Raw genomic sequence first — 18,618 nt, forward strand, 5'->3', positions numbered from 1 at the left:
TGTGTGTCACCTTCATGAAAGTGTAAAAATGGATGAGTCATTCCAACACACCGCAGAGAAAGAAGGGGAACTTCTGTGGTTTTTTGTTTGTTTGTGGGAAATAATTATTCTTCACTCAGGCTAGTATGGGTGCATCATATTAAAATGCTACTCTTTGACCAGCAACAGGAGTGAAGGAAGATGTATTGCTTCATGCCTGTGTTAATGCATGTTTGTGAAATGTGGCCTTTGGCTGTGGCTGCTGTGGCGTTTGTTATTTTTGAGGCTCATTTGTTCACTCACTACTTAGGGAGAGCTAACACGGTTCAGTTACTTTGCTAGGCTTTGGCGGTAGAGTATTGCATAAGACACTGCTTCCATTTCACTTTGAGATCAGAATGAAAGAATTTGGTTGGGAAATTAAATAATTAAACCAATAATTGCAATAGAGAGTGACAAGTACTCTAGAGAAATTTAGAGTACTATGGAGCAGGGGCCTTCTTGGACAATTCCCAGAGAAGGTGATGTCTGTGTCCTGAGGGATATGTAGAATTTGATCAAGCAACAAAGAGTCAGAGGAATAAGAATATATCAAGGCTTGGGGATTCGAAGAAATAGTGTGTGTTTGTGGAGGTGAAAGAAATGTCGTGTGGCTGTTTGAGTTTGAACAAGGAATGAGGTAAAGGTAGGCAGGGAAAGATCATGCAGGGCCTTATAAGCCATGTGCAGAACTAGGCTGTCCTGAGGGCAATGGGAATTCTTTCAAGGTTTTGTTTTTTTTTTAAAATATATTTTATTGATTTTTTACAGAGAGGAAGGGAGAGGGATAGAGAGTTAGAAACATCGATGAGAGAGAAACATCGATCAGCTTCCTCTTGCACACCCCCTACTGGGGATGTGCCCACAACCAAGGTACATGCCCTTGACCGGAATCGAACCTGGGACCTTTGAGTCCACAGGCCAACGCTCTATCCACTGAGCCAAACCGGTTTTGGCTCTTTCAAGGTTTTAAGGAGAGATCATATTTGTTGTACACAGATTGTGTAGATCAGATTGGAGGAATGACAAGAGGGGGAGGCCAGTTGGAAGACGATGGTGGTAATTCAGGTACAAGATGATGATTACTCACTCTGTAGAATTGCTGAGGACATAGATTTGGGAGAGATTAGAAGGTATAATACCGTCAGGCTTGATGCTGTGGGATGGGAGAGAAGAATGAGTTAAGAATGGTTGTTTAGTTGCTGGTTTGGGCCACTGAACAGTTGGCAATTCTGTTCTTGGAGTTACAGTACTCAGAAAGAAGAACAGGTTAGAGGGGTAGGATAGGGTGGAAATTATTTGTGTTAGATGTATTTTTGTGTGAAGTGACTGAGAGATACCCAAGGAATAATATTTGATGGGCATTTCATTATATAGGTCTGGAGCTCAGGAATTAGATCTGGGTTAAAGCTATAGATGTGTAAGTCAACAGAATAAGAGATAATTGTAGCCATGGGAAGGGATGAACTACCTCAGGGAATCATAATAATTAATCATGAGAGGAGAAAATAAGCCCATAGAGGAATTAAGAAGGAATAGCCAATGAGACAGATGGGGGAGTTGCAGAAGCCAGAGAAAGAATAAGAAGCAGAGAATGTTCAAAGAGCATAAAATGCTTCTTGGAGCTCAATTTAGAAAAGGAGTGGGAAAGATCCTTTAGATTTGGCAATAGGGAGTTGACTGATGACCTTGACCAGAATGGATATCAGATAGCAGTGGGTAGAGGAATGACTGAAGGTGAGGAAGTAGAGACAGTAGGCAACTCCTGAAAAATGTTTGGTAAGAACCACACCTGAGCCAGGTGGTAGTGATGGCTATTTGGGGTCAGGAGATTGGCTACATATAGGGAACTATGCAAGTAAATATATTAAAGTACTGAGAGCCAGCTTTTTCATGGATGCAGAAAGGTGATAATACATATAGAATGGGAGAAAGCTAGAATGGATTGGAATTGGAGCTAATAGTGTGAACTCATGATTTTCAGTATATGTAGATATAGAAATAAGTATAGATTTAATTGTGTGTGTGTGTGTGTGTGTGTGTGTGTGTGTGTGTTTGTGTGTGTGTTTATTTACAGACACACACATTTTCTAGCTCTCTCTAGGCCTTCCCATAGAACCTGGAAAGAGTGGCACTCTGGTAGCAATGAACAGAGGTAGCATCCAAATCTTGGTTTTTGGATACCACTTTCTACTAAGAGGCATCAGGGCTCTTTGGAGAAATGACTGTGTCCCATAGATTTTGTGCTGTCTTTTCATTTTCATTTGTCTCAAGGTATCTTTTGATTTCTTCCCTGATCTCATTTTTAACCCATTAATTTTTTAGTAACATGTTATTTAGCCTCCATGTGTTGGTGTTTTTTTCAGTTTTATTCTTTTAATTGATTTCTAGTTTCATACCATTATGGTCAAAGAAGATGCCTGATGAGATTTTAATCTTCCTTAATTTATTGAGACTTGCTCTGTGGCCTTTTGATTTGAAGTGGGTCTCTGTAGACAGAACATATATGGATCTTGTTTCTTATTCATTCAGCTATCCTATGGCTTTTGATTAGAGTATTCACTTAGCTTATGTTTAAAGTGATTATTGGTATGTATGTATTCATTACCATTTTGTTATGCATATTTATGTTCCTCCTTTTTTCTTTTCTTCTTCTTAAAGAAGTTTCTTTAACATTTCTTATAATACTAGTTTGGTGGTCATGAACTTTTTCAGTGATTTTTGTCTGAGAAGCTCATTATTTCTCCTTCAATTTTAAATGTTAGTCTTGTTGGGTAAGGTATTCTTGGTTGTAGGCCTATGCTTTTTATTTCACTGAGCCACATTGGCCTGGCTAGTCACACACCTCTTAAACCTTTTAGTTAAGGAACTCCTAACTCTTGTCTAAAAAGTCCATTCAGCTATCCTGTACTTTCAAAGTTAATCCTTCTGTTTTAGAAATGAAATCATAAAGTCAATTAGAAAACTCTTCTAGTGAATTGCAATTAGAACCTTCAACAATAGAAAAATTTGGAAATTAAAAAATTTAAAATTCAAACTGCTTGACTTACATATTTAGGTTCTTAGATATTTACACCTATATTTCCTTTTAGACACTAATATACTTTGTTGGGCTGTTTAAACTATTTCTAATCTTATAAAAAGACAATATATTCAGTTTGGATGTAAGTATGTGTTACTTGAAGGTCTTTTCAAAAATCCTTTTTGAGAGGCCATTTTTTTCTCAGAAGTAAAATATCTGTTATAGAGGAAGGCTTTTATGTTACCTCTCAAGACTGCCTAGGGATATGGAGAACTACTGACACTAGTCATAGACCCAACACCTTTTAGCTACCAAGGAATGTCCAGAGGGAGAGGTGGCTGGAATTATTGCCTCTTCTTCTTCTTTTTAATATATTTTATTGATTTTTTTACAGAGAGGAAGGGAGAGGGATAGAGAGCTAGAAACATCGATGAGAGAGAAACATCAACCAGCTGCCTCCTGCACACCCCCCACCGGGGATGTGCCCGCAACCAATGCACATGCCCCCGACCGGAATCGAACCCGAGACCCCTCAGTCCGCAGACTGACACTCTATCCACTGAGCCAAACCGGTTTCGGCTATTGCCTCTTCTTTGAGGCACTCTCAGGTGGTTTAGGTTTACTTTGACCTGGGTTATAAAACTGTTATTGCAAGAGTTGGGAGACAGAAATAGCTGTCTTTGCATGAGAATATTTGCACAGAAGAGAAAAAAACATGTTGGAAAATGTGCTGTATTAGTAATACTATGTGTAGCATTAATAATAAAAAATTAAAGGGTTCTATTTTCTAGATTAGATTAGTGATTCTAAAATTCTTTTGGAATCAGAACCACTTTACATTTGTAAAAATTATTAAGAACCCAAAAGTGCTTTTGTTTATGTAAGTGTTAAAACTTAGAAGTAAATATTTATTCATTTCAAATTATGGTAAAAAAAACCACTATCACATGTTATTCTATGAGTTATTTTATATAAATATATTTACAAAATAAAACTGAGAATAATGACATTGTTTTACATGTTTGCAAATCTCTTGCTTAATAGAAGACATCTGTATTCTTATCTGTGTCTGCATTCAATTTGCAGTATGTTGCTTTCATTGAAACATGAAGAAGATCTGACTTGACACAGATAGTATGTAGTTGGAAAAGAGAGGAGTAGCCTTTTCAAACTGCTTGACTTTCCTGTGGAGATTCTTTAGTATTACACTAGAATTTAACAAGTGGTGGTTTTTTAAAGACTAGTTGCAATGTGGAATTTGAAGCCATTTTAATGAACTCTTCTTACTCTTACATTAAATTCAATTGGTATAATTTGCACCCTTAACGGACCTTTTATTCATGTGTGATATTGTAATATAATGTATTGGTTACTTGAAAAATGGTGTCCTAAGAGTTCCAAATGTTGAAACATTTCATTATATAAAGTTATATTCAATAAATTGGATTCTCTGATACGTCAGTTTGGTTCTGCTTCAGCATTTTTAGATGTAGACCGTGTGACTGTAGGTTGAAAATCTTAGTCTTATTATCCCATTTTATGACAACAGTTCATTCTTAAATTGGGAAAAAGTATATTTTAAATTTTCCTTTAGACAGATAAAATTTATTAAACTCAAAAATGAGTTTTAATTAATATTAAAATATGTTTTTATTTGAAACCTTAAAAATATTATTGTAAAACAAGGTAAAAGGTACCTAGTCTTTTTGTGTTTCTGTATAGGTTGCAAGGAAAACTTTGGGGTTCGAAATCATAATTTATTGAACGGTAATGCAGTTGCAGATATTGCAGCAGGAGTAACCAGAGGCAGCTAGTAAGAGCACAGAAATACTGAGTTAATCTCTGAAATGCACCTTTTCATACCCTAAACCTCAACTGTGGAACTAGAACACACCAGAATACACAAGCACATATTATAGCTTCTGGAAAATTCCACTGTACACTCAACAGAGGGAGAGTGAAAAAGCAAATGTTTTATCTTTACTGTGAAAACAGTTTTGGACTTAAGGCCTCCCTCACTCCCCCAACCCCCGAAAGATTTTCAGGGATCCTCTGTTGACCCTTGGCCACACTTAAAGAATCACTATTCTAGATGTATGAATCCTTAAAGGTGTTCTGAGTTACCTCTGAAAGTCACTGGACATCTTTTACATTTTGCAACTCTAAAGCAGGTGTGGTAATTCCATGTCGAGTTCTTCCTCATCTGAGCCTTATTCTGTGTCTTCTCAGAACATTAGCTCTGATACATTTCATCAGGCCATATGAATAAGGGCAAGGGCAAGAAAATGGAAGAATGGTGGACCCTTATTACATGGAATACATTGGTTAATTCATCTATATTTTTAATTCGAGAAGAAATGCATAATCTTGGTTCAGGGCTTGCCTTTACTGTTGTAGAACCATGTTCCTCATTCCTTGGTCCAGTTTATGGTGGGAAAGAATGAAGATTTGGATAAGAACATCAATCTGCTCTACCTAGATTTGGATAAGAACTTCAATCTGCTCATGCTGCTGAGGGAAACCAGGCTAGGCTTTTCACAGGGAGAGGCCTCAGCTTCCTCTCCTGTAGCAATGATGATATTGGGGTATGTGCTCCTATCTAGTCTTTTAATTGGAACACTGCCTACATCTCCAGTCCCATACCAGAGCTCTCTCACACACTGAGTTTAATGCGATAATTAGCTTGGATTAAATTGCCTGCTAATCCAAAACCGGTTTGGCTCAGTGGATAGAGCGTCGGCCTGCAGACTCAAGGGTCCCAGGTTCGATTCCGGTCAAGGGCATGTACCTTGGTTGCGGGCACATCCCCAGTAGGGGGTGTGCAAGAGGCAGCTGATCGATGTTTCTCTCTCATCGATGTTTCTAGCTCTCTATCCCTCTCTCTTCCTCTCTGTAAAAAATCAATAATATAAAAATATATATATATATATATATAAAATTGCCTGTTAAACAAAGTGACCTTAATCAATAATATGCTATTATAATTGGAAAGATGTTAAATTATTAAATACCTTGTGCTCTATTTCTTTGATTCTTAAGTGTACATTTCGACATATTTTAACAATACTGAAATGAGAATGTGTTTTTCAAAGATGTGGCAGTTTAACTGGTGGACATTTCTCCATACCCCCATCCCCTCTCCCCCCCACAACTTTGTGAAATAGTATCAGTTTTTGTTTTAATTTTGAAATGTTATCTTCAAATACATTTCTTTTGTTATAATTACAAAACTCTATTTCATGAGGAAGACTGCAATATATTTTTCATATTTAATTCTGTTCATAATAGGTTTTTTTTAGGACAGTGGAACTGATACAAGAGCCCATAGAAGGTTCTCCTGGTCTGAGTTTCTACTTCAAAATTAATGGATTTCCCATATTTCTGAAAGGATCAAACTGGATCCCAGCAGATTCGTTCCAGGATCGAGTAACCTCTGACTTGTAAGTTATCATCTTTCTTTTCTTGTTTCTCTTTTATTAATAGAGCCACAAAGCTTAAGAGTTGCTCATTCTTACTTTTGTTAGTTCCAGTCAAAGGAATTGAAGGGCAATATAGAATTCTAGGGTAAAAATTTTTCTAAAGATGATTAAAGTTGCCCTCCCCCCGCCCCCGCTACTGTTTTGAAGAGCATCTTAAATATTTTTGTTCATCCTTTTAAATACTTACCTCTTCATGCTAAGATATCTGCATATTCCTTTACTTTTACCTTAATAAAAAGAACTAAAAACAATCTTTAAAATTTTAGATCTAGGAAAAAAAATTCAAGTATTTTTCTGAAGCTGTGAGAATAGAACAATATAAGAAAGTAATATATTTTTTTATTAGGTTTGTAAACTACTGTCTTTGGGATAGTGAAGATAAGCCTTGTGAAGTGAAAATAAACACTTGTTTTTTAAAAAAATATATTTTTTATTGATTTCAGAGAGGAAGGGAGAGGGAGCGAGAGATGAAAACATCAATGATGAGAGAGAATCATTGGTTGGCTGCCTCCTGCACGCCCCCTACTGGGAATCGAGCCCGCAACCCAGACATATGCCCTTGACCAGAATCGAACCCGCGACCCTTCAGTCCACAGGTCGACACTCTATCCACTGAGCCAAGCTGGCTAGGGCTAAACACTGTTAATGTATCTACAAATGTATAAATATGCATTGTAGTATATTATTAGATGTTTAGAATGTAGATGTGGTTGGTAACTAAACTCTAATTTTGCCCAAACTTGTAGTAATTTCCTTTTACTTCAAAATGTATATGTTGTTTTGAATTTCATATTAAAATGAAATTATTCTCCAGACATGGGCCCAGATAATTAGCTGTCTCTCTCTTTTAAATGCTCCTCTCCTATCTGGCTGGTTTTGATGGCAGCTGCTCAGCACAGCTGGGCCTGTTAGTAAACCTGTCTGTGGGCACCTTTGCTCAGAGTCAGTGCTCTGGGTCCCGGGCTGGCCTGTTACTGGTCCTCTTCATTCCTTTCTGGGCATTGCTCTGGAGGTGGAAGGTACATGCTCTCAAAGTGGCCATAAATTTCTAGACTTTTCTTTTTTAATTTTTATTGATTTCAGAGAGGAAGGGAGAGGGAGAGAGAGATAGAAACATCAATGATGAGAGAGAATCATTGATTGGCTACCTCCTGCATGCCCCCTAATAGGGATCGAGCCCGCAACCCTGGCATGTGCCCTTGACCAGAATCGAACCTGGGACCTTTCAGTCCACAGGCTGATGGTTCAGCTAGGGCCAAACCATCATCATTTTAAAATGTGTTTTTCTAGCAGAGATTTTAAATGTGTTTATCACCCACAATGTGTTTCTTAAAATCTTTTTTTTTAGCATCCCCAAGTTTTCAGATTAGTGTTTATTTTAAAAATTTCTCTATAGGTTATCACTCCTTTTGCAGTCTGTCGTGGATGCTAACATGAATACTCTTCGGGTGTGGGGAGGAGGTATTTATGAGCGAGATGAATTCTATGAACTCTGTGATGAACTAGGAATAATGGTGAGTAGTTGATAGCATTTTATTTCTTGGCTAGAGGCCCAGTGCATGAATTTGTGCACTGGTGGGATCTGGCTGGCCTGTCCTAATCTGGGCTGATCTGGCTGGGCTGGCTGGGGGGAGGGGTCGTGGGAGGTTGGCCAGCTGGCCCCACCCCCTGGTCGAATTCCCTGTTGAATTCCAGGGCAAGAGGATAATTTGCATATTAGCCTTTTATTATATAGGACTAGAGGCCCAGTGCCTGAAATTCATGCATGGGGGGGGGGGGGGGGTCGCTCAGCCCAGCCTGCACCATCTCCAATCCTGGATCCCTCAGGGGATGTCTGACTGCCAGACATGCCTCTCGCAATCTGGGACTGCTGGCTCCTAACCGCTCGCCTGCCTGCCTGCCTGATTGCCCCTAACCACCTCTGCCTGCCTGATCACCCTTAACTGCCTCTGCCTCAGCCCCGCACCCGGGACCCAGGCTTCCCTCCTCTGGCTGGCCACAGGAACCTGGGACCCAGGCTTCCTCCCTGTGGCCAGCTGCAGGCACCTGGGACCGGGGCCGGCTTTGCCTGGGCTGGCCACAGGCACATGTGCCCGGGACTGCAGTCGGGCGGCTTCTCCTGGGCCCAGCTTTGTCAGGAAGGACGTCTGGTCTAATTAGCATATTACCCTTTTATTAGTATAGATATGTTACTTTTTCAGCATTCTGAGAGGGTGATATTGATCATTCCTTCTTTTCTCAGAGTCAGGAATGATGTTCCTTTTTGTTTTTTTTTGTTTTGTTTTTTGCAAAAGATTAAATGGCATCTTAAGAACCAAGAGCCAGAGTTGATAACGAGTATCACAATTATTTAATTATTTTTGAATGATAAGCATTCTATATAGTAGTTATATCAGTATATATTTATCTACATTTTCTTTGTGATTTGAGATTATGCATAAAAAATAAAATAAGATATTTAAAAACTTTAACTTTAAGGAGCACCGACAAGCCCTAGAGAGAAGAAAAATAATAAAGTAAAGGTATGCTAGCACTCCCAACATGTTTTGCATTAGTGAGGGTTACACAAAGGAAATGTATTTTTAGTTCTGGTATTACAGTTCTAAAATTTAAAGCTCTCCATAGAAGAGTAGTAATTATAATAATATTGATAATGCTGATGGTCATGATGATGTGACAATATTCTGTAATATTCATTGAGTGCCAGGCATTGTTCTCCGTGTTCTGCATCTATTATTTTGTTTGAACTTCATGCCCATTCTATGGGTGGTGGTTGTTGCTCTGTATCCACATTTCACAGAGAAGGAAACGGACATGTGCAGGGTTAAATAACTTGCCCACAGCACATGGTGGGGCTATGGTAGAGTCAAGGTTCCCACTCAGGCCCACTGAATCGGGGCCCTGCTCTCAACCACTTAGCATGACAGCCTCCCCAGGAATGAGCTTATGTGGTGTCAGTACTAAAATGTCCATGTAGTAATTATTTTTGGCCATGAAAATGTATTCCTTTGTAAACAATGTATGCTTCTTTCTTTTTCTGTCCTAATTAAATTTATCTTTATTGTTGAGAGTATTACAGATGCCCCCCCCTCCTTATTTTCCCCCGTTGTCCCCCTCCACCAGTTTGCCCCTCCCCAGGCCTTTACCAACCTATGTTGTCTGTATCCATGGGCTATGCATATATGCATATAAATTCTTTGGTTAATCTCTTCCCACCTTCCCCCTCCTCCCTTTCCTCTGAGAAATGTATGTTTTTAATAGTCTGGTCCATCTCTCAATTCCAAGTGACAATTTAGAGTGAGTTAGGAGTAGGAGGGGCTGGGGTAGGAAGCTTCATTTTGAATTTTATATCCCCCCCAACACACTCACTGTTTCCTTACTTGAATTCTCAGTCTTTCCTGCTTACCTTGCATTTTATCTCCTTGGGTTTTCCTACAGTTATGTGCAGTTCTGAGAAGTCACGGGGACCCCAAGTGCCTCGCACATAGTAGTGCTCAAATGATCACACTCATCGGACGAACTTGGTTTTTCATTCGCATGAAAGATCATCCCCACAGTTCAGAGTGAAGAATGTATTTCTGGGTGGTAAAATCCATGGGAGCGCTTTATCACCTTTGATTTGATTTGCTAGGTATGGCAGGATTTCATGTTTGCCTGTGCCCTTTATCCAACGGACGCGGACTTCCTAAATTCAGTGAGAGCAGAAGTTGCTTACCAGGTACGTTACTACCATTTCAAGAAGAAGGAAAAGGCTTACGTTTTAGTTTTGCCTTTTGTTAAACCACTCCACGTTTCTTTTTGTTGTTCTCTGTACTAAATCTCTTGAAAAATCACAATCAGGTCATTGTTTTCCTAGGTGATTCCACCCAGTCTCATGGCTTAACCACATTACCACTCTCATACTTAATCTCTGGCTCAACTTCTCTGCTGAATTCCTGGTTCTTATATCCAACTGCTAACTTGGTGCCTCCTCTTATGGACATCCCAAATGTAACATGTCCAAAACAGAGTTATATTACCTTCCCTGAACTTGCTTTTCCAGCAGTTTTCAATAATTGGCAATGCCAGTCTGAATTTCTCAGGTCAAAAATTTAAAGTGATTCTTGACTCCTTGATTTCTTTTGCATTCCACATATACACACTTATATTTGTAATAGAGGCCCCGTGCACGGATTCGTGCACTGGTGGGTTCCCTTGGCCTGGCCTGTGGTGATCGGGCTGAAACTGGCTCTCCAGCATTCCATGAGGGGGGTCCCAGATTGCAGAGGGTGGTTCTCGGGTGACACACCCCAGAATCGGGCTCCCTACTCTCTGGTTCTGGGTGCGTCACCCAAGAACCGCCACTGCCAAGTGACCGCAGCTCGGCAGCTCCTGTGTTGAGCATCTGTCACCTGGTGGTCAGTGCACATTATAGCTACTGGCCAGTTGGCTGGTCGCTTAGGCTTTTATATATATAGATTTATACATCTGTAATTGCAAGGAAGTGATTATATCCTAGCTCCATCCCCTGAAGAGGCCTAGAAACAATGAACAGCATAGTAATATTGAGACTCCTTATACTGAAATAATATTTCCCATTAAGAGAAAGTCTTCTTAGAGAAATGGCTGATTTCAGGTGTGGGACAGGAAACATACTAGATTATCCTGGAAGTTTTTGACACACAGATAACAAGGAGGCTATCAAAGATATGCCAAAAGAACTTTGGTGGGACTCTGACTAATTTGGTGGGACAATTTGAGGTTCATTAAGGATAAGAATGTCAGTGGGCTGAAATCCATCAACTATGTTGAAATACACGAGTTTATATTTGCATGAAAAAGCAAAACAAAAGCAAGGTGATGATTACTGTTACACTCAAGATAGTGGCTATTTTGGAAGGAGGACAAGACTACGTTGGGAAGGTGGTTGGTAAAGTTTTATTTCTGGTCTGGATGGTAGTTATAGACTGATTGCCTTATAATAGTTTACTATGACATAATTTATGTTCTTTACCTGTGTTTTATTAAAAAAAAATAAGGTTTTAAAGTACAAATAGGGACATCCCTTGCTGAAAGCCCTCCAGATAGAGTTAAGGATCCTCAGCAGGCACTGTCCCGTCTCTGCCTGCCTCTCCACCTCACCAAGCACCGCCTCTCCTGCGTGTATGCCCCGGCCCACCATTCCCATCACCTTCCCTTGTGGACCACCTCACTCATTCTCTCTGGTCCCTGTTAACCTTGAGCAAGGCTTCCTCAGGTGAAAAACCTTTCTGAATCTGCAAATCTAGATGAGGTCATTTGCACTTTGTGAGCCACATTACACTTTGAATTCCTTGTTCAGGTGTTGTCACCCCTGTAAAGTTGCAATCTCTCTGAGGCCAGGGCTTGTTCCCTTCTGTGTCCCTACTCCCTGGCTGGATTATTCACAGGTGGATGGATGGATGGATGGATGAATAACTTTTGAAGTATTGATTATAGTTATGTAGGTTGCAAACATTTCAACTTTTTTTTTTTAAATCCTCACTCAAGGATATATTTTTTCATTGAATTTTTTTTTCGAGAGAGAAAGGGGAGGGGGAGATAGAAATATCAATGTGAGAGTTTCTAGAAACATTGATCGGTTGCCTCCTGTTCACGCCTTGGCCAGAGATTGAACCTGCAACCTAAGTATGTGCCCTGACTGGGAATTGAGCCTGCAAGCTTTTGATGTATAGGACGATGCTCCAACCAACTGAGCCACCTGACCAGGAGGCAAACATTTCAGTTTTATCTTTACTTTTCGTTCATACAAATAATTTAATATGATATCTGCGTGCCTTCCAAAAGAGGAGAACTTTTAATGCAGAGTTCGTTAACATTTTAAATGGAAGCTCATCATGAAATTCTCAGTAAGTTTGAAGAGTATCATAGAGTCACTGAAGTTTTCTGGCCTCTTCAGTGTTTGTATCACCAGCACCACAAACATGCCAGTCATCGCTGGTAGCATCCTCACTTACCTGGGCATATGTAGAGGCAAATAAAGGAAATACTGTTTATAAGGATGATTTAGAAAAACCCAGGATGTTAATTTTTTTAAATGAGATATATCTCTTTAATGCATCACTGTATCATGTATGAATTACTTAGCATCTTGAATGGAGACCACAGTGGAAACTGGGATCCATCACTGTGATCATCCATTACTGTGCAAGAGAATGGTAAATACCACCGAGTTTCTATTGCTAAACCATGTTCCAAAAGACTTTCTCGTGACCGTTGACTCCCTTTGTTGTCCTCAAAGGTTTAATTGCCCTCTTCTATTGGGGTGCATCTCCCAGTGTGTCAGAAGACCTGTCTGGATCTTTCCCCTTACGTAGGGTCGACCCACAGTGAGCCCAGGTCATGCAGACCTCAATTTTTTTCAATATTGTTAACTTTTTATTGCATATTCTTACAGTTTATTTTAATGCATAGCACACACAAAAGGATATTTTCCCCATGTCTTTTATTTTTTATTGAATTTATTGGGGTGACATTGGTTAATAAAATTGTATAGGTTTCAGGTGTACAGTTCTGTAATGCAACATCTCTATATTGTATTGTGTATTCACCATGCCAAGTCAAATCTCCTTCCATCACCATTTATCCTTCCTATACCCTCTTCCACTTCTCCCCACTTCCCTTTCCCTCTGGTAGTCACCATACTATTGTCTGTGCCTATGAATTTTGTTTGTTTGTTTATTGATTTCAGACCTCAATTCTGGAGGCTGGCAGGGTTTTAGATAGATTCAGTAACAGCCTTAGTTGATTTCTTAAGACATGACATTGATTCTTATTTCAGGAGACATCCTCTTGATGCCCTAATCTATTTTTTTTCTTTAGAATATTCCATATGTTTGTCTTCAACTTCCAGAGCAGCTCTGGTACTCACTTGCTTTGTAAAACCCTCTCTAGTTCATACGGGTTTTGATCTTGGTGGATGGGAACCTCAATACCTCTTTCAGCCTAAGTTCTGCCTCATTTGTATCTTTACTCAAAGCCCCAACTTGCTCTTGAGACGACTAACCCTGTCATTTAATTTAACATCTCCTGCATTCTTTACTTCTTAGAACCTTGTTGTGGCTGAGTCAGATAATGCTGAGCTTGATTTATTTGTCATGTTTAATAAAAGAAATTATATTTTCTTCAGTTTTTGTACAGCAGAGAAGAGCAGCCTTACCTTATCAGTATTTAGAAAATCTAGATAAAAAGAATCTCAGAGATTTTTAAAAATGTATTCCCACAGGTAAAGTTACAGCCATTTTCTAATGGGCTTTTTGGCATGTCAAAATTTATGTGCAGAGCTGGCCGGCCTGGCTCAGTGGTTGAGCATCGAGCTATGAACCAGGAGGTCATGTTTTGATTCCTGGTAGGGCACATGCCAAGGTTGTAGGCTCGATCCCCAATGTGGGGCATATGGGAGGCAGCCACTCAGTGATTCTCTCCCATCATTGATGTTTCTATCTCTCCTTTCCCTTCCTCTCTGAAATCAATAAAAATATATTTTTAAAAATTTATGTGCAGAAATTCAATGGCTATAATTTTATATTTATTATAGCTCTGAGTTTTTTTTAATGTTGAGCATTTGAAAATTATTTCATGTTTTCTTACATTTTAGATCAGGAGACTGAAATCTCATCCCTCCATCATCATATGGGGTGGAAATAATGAAAATGAAGCAGCGCTAATGATGAATTGGTATAGCATAGACTTCACATACCTCCCTACTTACATGAAAGATTATGTGAAACTGTACGTTGAAAACATCCGAGAGCTCGTTTTGGAAGTAAGTAATGGTTTTTAATGCAGTAGAATTTAAGAACCTGTTTTAAAAATGGATCAGTTTGAAATTTGGTATAATATATTTTTATGCCCTTTATTTTAGTGCAACCTTCAACAATATCATTTTAATGCAGAGCAGTCCATTGTAATACTGCAGCCTGTGAAAGGATTCATGGGTTTTGGACTTCTTTAAGAATCAATGTATCTGTGGATCTCCCACACATACAATATTGTGTTTATAATAGAAGGTTGTCACAGACACTTTGGAGCCCATCCAGGGATCCCCAATGGTTGTGAATCAATATATTAGGTGATGTATTGAAATGCCACTTCTTTTCTTTTTTTAAAAATACATTAAGATAGTGAATTCTGTGAATTAATTTTCTAATGATAACCTGGTCCTGGTATAAGCATTATATAGTTAATATGCTTTCTTCTTTTCCTTTATGCTAGATATAATTTGCTGATACTAATTAGAATTAAAAATATTCATATTCACAAGTGAAATTGGTCTCTGGTAAGAATTATAAACTCAAATGTTTGAAGGAGCCAAATTTGTTTTTAAAAATTGAGTGAAGTGGAGTAGTGGAGGCTCACAAAGAGAGAAGAGGGGCTGCGGCAATAGGAGAATGGATGTTGGATCTCTTAACGTTTATATTCAGCAAGCCGCTTCCAGCAGCTTTTTCATACAAACATCCAGTCTCAGTTTGTGATGCGGACTTTCCTAGAATCTCTGAAAGGTTCACAAACGCTTTGCAGCGACTAGCCTTGGGATGCTGTGACTTTGGCCTAATGGCCCCAGGCCAGGCACTAGTGGCAGCTGGCCTCAGTTAGAAGCTTAGCCTTTCCCAGGTACCTCCAAACCCAGCACAAGTGCCAACCACTTGTAGATAACTTGGCTCATTCAAGGTGGCCCCAGGCTGGGCATAGGCAGTAGTCAAAGAGGCCCCAAGTGAACACATGTTATGGCCAGCTTCAGACCACATCAGAGCACCGCCCAATCACTTCCACAAATGACACACCCAAAGGGCAGACTTGGTAGGCATGCTAGCCTAGCTAAAGCAAATTCTGGTTTGAGGGTCAGCTTCTCACTCCTCTGTAGTCACGGCCATTTCTCACAACCAGTAGACTAAGAGTCAGTTATTCCCATTGGCATGCCAACAGAAATCAAGGATTTGCTACAACTGGAGCTGTACCCACACAAGGGACACACCTGAAGTATCCAGATAAGGTGACCAGGGAGAGTGCACTACTGGGCCCCACCAGACACCTACGACACAAGGCCGTTCTAGTAAGACCAGGAAATGTAGCAGCTGTACCTAGTGGGGAGACAAAGAAACATCTCCCAAATGAAAGAATAGGAGAAATCGCCAGAGAAAGAACTAAATAAAATGGAGACAAGAAAACTACCACATGTAGAGTTCAAAACACTGGTTATAGATGCTCAATGAACTTGGGGGAAGAGTGGACAATCTCAGTGAGAACTTTAACAAAGAGATGGGAAATATGAAAATGGAGATAGAAAACATAAAAAAGAACCATTCAGAAATTAAGAATACAACAACTGAAATCAATAGTAGATTAGATGACCCAGAGGATCGAATCAGAGATTTGGAAGACAAGGTAGCAGAAAGCAATCAATCAGAACAGCAATATAATAATCACTAGTAGCCCATTTGCAGGAAGAATCCTGCAAGCAGCCGCGCCTGCACCCGCGCGCCCCGCTCCACCACACTCCGCCCCGCCCGACCCCGCCCGGGCTTTCCCTCTGGCAGCCACCTTGCTTTCCACTTTTCCTCCCTCTTCCTTCTAAGTTGTCTTCAGTCTTCACTCCTCCCTCCCTCAGCGTATGCAAATTAACCACCATATTTGTTGGGTAATTTGCATACTCACCCTGATTGGCTGGTGGGCGTGGCTTGGGTGTAGCGAAGGTGTGGTCAATTTGCATATTACTATTTTATTAGGTATAATAATAATAATAATAATAATAATAAAATAATAAAAAAGAATAGCTTAAGGAGCGTCTGGGACAATATTAAGCATACCAACATTTGCAACAAAGGGGTACCAGAAGGAAAGAGAGCAAGGAATTGAAAACCTATTTGAAGAAAAAATGATGAAAAACTTCCCTAATCTGGCAAAGGAAAAAGACACCCAAGTCCAGGAAGTACATCTCAAACAAGATGTACCAAAAGAGGCCTACACCAAGACACATCATAATTAAAATGGCAATTGTTAAAGGCAAAGAGATAATCTTAAAAGCAGCAACAGAAAAGCAATTAGTTATTTGCAAGGGAGTTCCTAAAAAAGACTGTCAGTTGATTTCTCAACAGAAACTTTGCAGGTCAGAAAGGATTGGCATGACATAGTCCAAGTATTGAAAAGCAAGGACCTATAACCAAGATCACTCTACCCAACAAAGCTATCATTTATAATCAAAGCACAGATAAAGAGCTTCCCAGACAAGAAAAAAACTAAAGGAGTTTATCACCACCAAACCAGTATTACAAGAATTGTTAAAGGGTCTTCATTAAGAAGAAGAAAAAGACCAAAAAATGAATAATAAAATGGCAATAACTACATACCTATCAATAATTACTTTAGATGCAAATGAACTAAATGTTTCAATCAAAAACATAGGGTGGCTGAATAAGAAAACAAGACACATATACTGTATATGCTGAGTCAAGAGACCCATTTTAATGAAAGAAAAATACCACATGATCTCACTCATTTATGGATAGTAAAGAACATTTTAAAGTGATGAACAAAAAGATAGATACAGAGACAGTAAAGCATCAAACAGACTTTCAAATTACAGGGGGAAAGTTAGGGAGAGGTGGGGGAGTTATGAAATCAAACGAAGGACTTGTATGCATGCATATAAGCATAAACAATGGACGCAAAACTCTGGGGGGTGAGGGCATGAATGGGTGTTGGGTGGGGGAGGGTAATGGTAAGATATGTACACATATAATACCTCAATAAAAAAAAAATTAAAAAAAAAAGAGACCCATTTTAAATCAAAAGACACACACAGACTTAAAGGGATGAAAAAAGAAAGATATTTTATGCAAGTGAAAACAAGACAAAAGCTGGGGTAGCAATACATACATCAGGAAAAATATAAGACTTTAAAACAAAGGCTACAACAAGGGACAAGGAAAGACCCAGCAATCCCACTTCTGGATATTTATCCAAAGACACCCAAAACACTAAATTGAAAAGAAAATGCACCCATATCTTTAATGAAACATTATTGACAATAACCAAGATATGGAAGCAACCTAAGTGTCCATTGATAGATGAATGGATAAAGAAGATATGGTACATATGTACAATGGAATATTACTCAACATAAAAAGAGTGAATCTTGCTACTTGTGACAAAATGGATGGATCTAGAGGGCATCATGTTAAGTGAAATAAGTCAGACAGAGAAAGACAAATACCATATTACTTATATGTGGAATCTAAAATACAAAATAAATAAACAAACAGAAACAGACTCATCAATATAGAACATTTTGATGGTTGCCAAATGAGAGCTGTTGGGAAGATGAATAAAAAGGAGCAAGGATTAAGATGTGCAAATTAAGGAAAGGAAGAAGGAGAAGGAGAATAAAAAATATTAACAATAAAATGGCAATATGTACATATCTGTCAACAATTGTATCTAAAAATCAAACTAAACGGACAAGGAATCTAATGAACAAAATAAACTGATGAATAAAATAGAACAAGAGGCATGGAAACGTGGAACAGACTGACAAGTCTCAGAGGGAAGGGGAGGTGAGGAGAGATTAATCAAAGATCTTATATGCATGTATTCATTACCTGTGGACACAGACAATAGGGTGGTAAAGGCCTGGGGTGGGGCAGGAACCAGGTAGAGGGGGACAATGGGAGGAAAAAGGGGGACATCTGTAATATTCTAAACAAAAAAGATTTTAAAAAATGATGTGCAAATTGCCAGTTATAAAAACAGTTATGGGGATGTAAAGTACAACATAGGGAATAGAGTCAGTATATGTAATAATTAGTATGGTGTCAGATGGGTATTAGACTTATCAAGGTGATCACTTTGTAAGTTGTATAAATATCTAGTCACTATATGGTAGACCTGAAACTAATATAATATTGTATATCAACTATAATTAAAACATAAAAATTATTTAAAAAATAAAATTACATAAGTAAATGCTAAAGTAGAATTTGCTATCTGTATACATATATTATATTATACATGTTGGTGTATTATGTTGGTGTATGATATAAAGGGCAAATGTAGAGGAAAGAGCTGGTTCCCAGCTCCACTTAG

The 18,618-nt window shown here is 38.9% G+C and overlaps 1 protein-coding gene across 2 annotated transcripts in view; it reads left to right on the forward strand.

Annotated features, from left to right (window-relative positions):
* The window catches only part of MANBA (mannosidase beta), a 100,497-nt gene that overhangs the window by 41,996 nt on the left and 39,883 nt on the right, over nucleotides 1-18,618 (forward strand). For both annotated transcript variants that reach the window (XM_054726989.1, XM_054726985.1), the window contains exons 8-11: nucleotides 6,329-6,480; nucleotides 7,916-8,033; nucleotides 10,151-10,237; nucleotides 14,135-14,302. In XM_054726989.1, coding sequence (XP_054582964.1) covers nucleotides 6,329-6,480; nucleotides 7,916-8,033; nucleotides 10,151-10,237; nucleotides 14,135-14,302 — 525 coding nt within the window. The remainder of the gene's footprint in view (nucleotides 1-6,328; nucleotides 6,481-7,915; nucleotides 8,034-10,150; nucleotides 10,238-14,134; nucleotides 14,303-18,618) is intronic.

This window comes from Eptesicus fuscus, chromosome 2 (genome assembly GCF_027574615.1).
Source record: "Eptesicus fuscus isolate TK198812 chromosome 2, DD_ASM_mEF_20220401, whole genome shotgun sequence".
Taxonomy (NCBI): Eukaryota; Metazoa; Chordata; class Mammalia; order Chiroptera; family Vespertilionidae; genus Eptesicus; species Eptesicus fuscus.